Source organism: Oryzias melastigma, linkage group LG10, assembly GCF_002922805.2.
Source record: "Oryzias melastigma strain HK-1 linkage group LG10, ASM292280v2, whole genome shotgun sequence".
In the NCBI taxonomy this organism is placed as follows: Eukaryota; Metazoa; Chordata; class Actinopteri; order Beloniformes; family Adrianichthyidae; genus Oryzias; species Oryzias melastigma.
The window spans coordinates 5,010,340-5,014,495 of record NC_050521.1 but is presented as its reverse complement, the minus strand read 5'-3'; the positions used below and the strand labels follow the sequence as shown (position 1 = coordinate 5,014,495).

At 39.0% G+C, this 4,156-nt stretch overlaps 1 protein-coding gene across 4 annotated transcripts in view; it reads right to left on the bottom strand.

The window, feature by feature from the left end:
- Positions 1 to 4,156, bottom strand: part of lamp2 (lysosomal-associated membrane protein 2) — a 12,629-nt gene that overhangs the window by 7,342 nt on the left and 1,131 nt on the right. For all 4 annotated transcript variants that reach the window (XM_024283592.2, XM_024283591.2, XM_024283593.2 and 1 more), the window contains exons 2-6: positions 3,679 to 3,791; positions 1,072 to 1,282; positions 828 to 989; positions 352 to 743; positions 128 to 247 (exon numbers count right to left, since the gene is read on the bottom strand). In XM_024283592.2, coding sequence (XP_024139360.1) covers positions 128 to 247; positions 352 to 743; positions 828 to 989; positions 1,072 to 1,282; positions 3,679 to 3,791 — 998 coding nt within the window. The remainder of the gene's footprint in view (positions 1 to 127; positions 248 to 351; positions 744 to 827; positions 990 to 1,071; positions 1,283 to 3,678; positions 3,792 to 4,156) is intronic.

The following is a 4,156-nucleotide window of genomic DNA, read 5'->3' as shown; positions in this document are numbered from 1 at the left end:
CAGAATTCCATTGCTTTTTTTTCCCCTAATCGCTTTAGAATATTTAGTATTTTGTTTTTAAATTGTTTGAAATTAAAATTTGCAACAACATTTTAAAAATCAAAGTGCGGTACTCCTAAATACTTACATTTGTGAACGCCATTGTCAGAGTCATTTGATCAGACACCAGCTCCAGCTCGCTGCTGCTTTCGCCACACAGTCCAGAGGCTTTAGTGACAGAGGGATCCAGATTCAGCTCCCCCTTTTTCTAAAATACAAAGAAATTGGCCGGTTGAATAGCACAGCTTTTATTTTTGTTGGGGAAACGAGCAGCCGACTGGAACTGCGGCACTGAAACTCTTATGAACGTACCCCATCTTGAGTGTAACTGATTCGCAGAGCAAAGCTCGCCAACAGGCAGACTGTATTATTGGGAGTTGTGAGGTTGTACTTCCCAGTGCTCGGTGGGGGCAGGGTCGGTGTAGGGCTGGTTGTGGTTGGTGGGGCGGTGGTGGTTGTGTTTGTGACAGGTGGGGCGGTGGTGGTTGTGTTTGTGACAGGTGGGGCGGTGGTGGTTGTGTTTGTGGCAGGTGGGGCGGTGGTGGTTGTGTTTGTGGCAGGTGGGGCGGTGGTGGTAGTGGTGGTGGTTGCGTTTGTGGTGGTTGCAAGGGTGGTGGTGGTTGTTGCGGTGGTGGTAGTGGTGGTGGTGGTTGCGGTGGTGGTTGTAGTAGTGGTGGTGGGAGAGTCTGCAGCACAAAGGGTCACTGTGGGGGAGAAAGTGGAGAGGACATGTCAGAATCTGTTTTCTTTCATCTTACGGTCATAAATGATGCGTAGATGACACTTACTGTCCTGACTTGGGGTGCCTTTAGTGATGAAGGCCTGTATGAGGACGTCCCACAGCGTCATGGTGGTTTCTCCTGCTTGGACTACATCCTGACTTTTACAAAAGTAGCAGGTATTCAAGTCTATTTCTGACATTTGAGGCTTCTGGGTCACTGTGAGTATTTCTGGAAAACACAAACCATGGTTAATAAATACGCTTGTGTTGTCACATGAATCGGTTTCATTTATACTTTGACTGGAAGTTACCATTTGATGCCGAATTCGGAAATGTGTTCAAATCGTTGAGATTGTAGGAAAAGGTTATGACGTCAGCCTGGTAACTGTTTTCATTTAAGGTAAAGTTCACACTCCAGAAGTGTCCGTCACCAAACTTCAGCTTCAGGGTGGAGCTCGTCTCCTCACATTTACTTTCTTCGGATATGGCATCCTCAGGAAGTGAAAAAGTCACAGTCTGAAACTAAAAGAGACCAAATAATGATTAGCCAAGCACAACAGTGCAACACACATCAAAATGTTGCATTTAAATGTGAGGTTTGTGTAGTTGCTTTGCAAAAAAGAACAAGGACATAAAAATGCAAAAATTTAAATGTGATCGAGTAGTCGCATAGACAAATGGGGACAAAAAGCAATATTCACATATTGCTTTTATGTGAAATATGTGAAAGTTATTTCGCTATTACATTTCATTATCCTTTATCTTAAATCGATCCAATTGTTCAAAGTCAACCCATTTTTTTTTATTTCTTCAACTGAGCACCTTCAGAATTCAGAATAAGCTTAAAAAACACAAAAAAAAATGGGTGAACGTGATGGAAAAGCTCACTGGCATTTTTACAACCCTTTTATTTGAAGTTAGCTAAGCTATCATCTTGTTCAATCCAAATAAACTGAAATTTTTAAGTAATACTTGAATAATAATAGCCTGAACAAGATGAATGTTTTGATACCAAGATTACTGAAATCACTGAAAGTGGGATTGAGAGTTTTTACATGCCAAAAATGTACAGAAAGTAGCAGGAGAATTAGAATGACTATAGTGTGAACACTTTGTGGGCATTCACGCAAATGTTTAGAATGGCTTTTTCTGTTCTGTGAACAAGTGTTCTCTGGAATTTACATTTCAATAAATATTTATTTGAAGACAAGTGACTTAGGATCCGATTCCTGCTTTGAGCCAAATATCTGAACAAAGCTAATGATATTTACACTATTTTTTAATTTATGCAAATAAATAATAAAAAACAGAGGATTTCATTTGCCCAATGTTGCAAGAGTTAAGCTACTAAAACATACAAAACCAACAAGCTGACTCCTGTTCTCTTTTAGTGCATGATCACCTCCAGTATTTCATTCAAGCTAGTTTGTATTATTTTATATCTTTTCAGAATGACAAGATAAACTAGAAATGAATTAAATACTACTGATTTGATGTGGAACTCAAGAAAAATAAAATGCAAGTTTCTTAAATTTAACACCACTTTTTTTTTAAACACAGTGATTCAAGTAACTATTGCTTTATCTGATTGATGTAGCTATTTTCACTTAAATATGCATATGGAGGTTTGAATAGCATCTCTGAAATAAATAATTAGAGCATTCAGATTAGTCCCTCTTTGACTTTCCTCAAAGGTTAAAGACTGAGTAAACTGCCAGCAATAAAATGGCAAAAAACAATCTGACCCTTGACCCTGGACGGTGTGGAGACGTAGAAAAAAAAAAGTAATACTTTTCTCATTGGATGCAATTATCAAAAATTTAAAACATTGCAAAAAGACGAGACCAAAACTAAACAAGTATATTCATTGGTCAAAGTCCCTGGTGTAATAAAGTTTAAAATATATACATATATTTCAGTAGTTTTCTGTCTTAAAGTCCCACCCGACTATATTTTTTCTATATAAGCGTTTATTATGTTTATTTATTATCATGCAGTTTTTAGCAAAACTCCAAAAGCCTGTTATGTTTTATAAGACATTTTCTGCAGGAGTTCACCCAAAATGCTCATCTGTGTTGTGGGTGGGATTGTTGGTGCTAATTTCCCATCAGCCCTTCGTTTACACTAGGAGTGTCCTAATCCAGGCCTCGAGGGCCGGCCTCCTGATGGTTTTCCAGAAATCACTTCTTATCTGCTGCTGATTACCTTGATCAAGTGTTAAGCGAATAAGGAGCTTCAGTGGCATGTTGCTTGGAAAACATGTAGGACACCGGCCCTCGAGGCCTGGATTTGGAGACCCCTGTTTTACACTCTCTCCAGCTAGCTTGTAGCACCTAAGATAACATTAGCATAGCAAAAAAAAAAAAAAAAGTGGCATGCAATATCAAAGCTATTCAGCCGTGGAGCTTAGAGCCAGATGGCGGCTCAGATGAGGAAATTGAAGATGTTAATGGATCCATTTGTTTGCAAGTGGTTGCTTTAGAATTTTAGAGGAGCAGGGAGACTTTAATCTGTCCATGGCAGTTGCTGCGCCACAAATCCGAGCTCCTGATCGATTTGATTAAATAAATACTCAGAAAAATGTAGTTTTAATCTGAAATTGTTTTATACATGTCCTAAAGTGTGAGAAAAATGCTACAAGAACATATTGAAAAACAGCATTTTCACTGGGGAGGTGAAAAGTAACATTACAATGGAAGGATGTGCATCTCAAAGTACCACCAACAGAAATGCTGACTAGACTATTCCACTCATTTCCCTTCTCCGAGATGATACCTGATTCTCACGTGACATGAAGCGCATGCCGTTTATGTTGTTTGACATGAGCAGAGCAGCTGTCATATACTGTATCCACTTTATGAGAAGAAATTCTTTAGGGTATGATTACATTGTTCTTTGTGTTTAAAATGGACACCCACCTGTGTCTCGTCGACTTGGTAGGAGACAGAGAAGTTGAGCATTAGGTTGGCATAGAGGCACAACTCGCCATTTTGCATGACATTCACCTCAATTCCATGCGTCAGCTGCACCACTGAGAAGGAGAGATGAGAGGATTTGAACTAAAAGCTCTAAAAATTACATGTTAGCAGAAGCTAGCCGCTCATCCTGGTGTAAACAGACGTTTTGCTAAATATAGATCATAACAGCAGCACAAGGACTCCTTACTGCTGTCCAAGTTCATATGAATGAAGATTTAGAAAAGAAAATAGAACTGATAATAAATATAATTTAGAATTTGGGAGAAAAAACTGCTAAGTTGAGGGGAAAAAAGCCATGAAAATCATTATCTAAAGAAAAGGACAAGGTCTATTTAAGATTAAGGACGGAGCCTCGTCATAAACAGCTTATCGAGGCTCAAGGTAATAAAAATGCACTAAGCCCGGGTAATTAGAATTA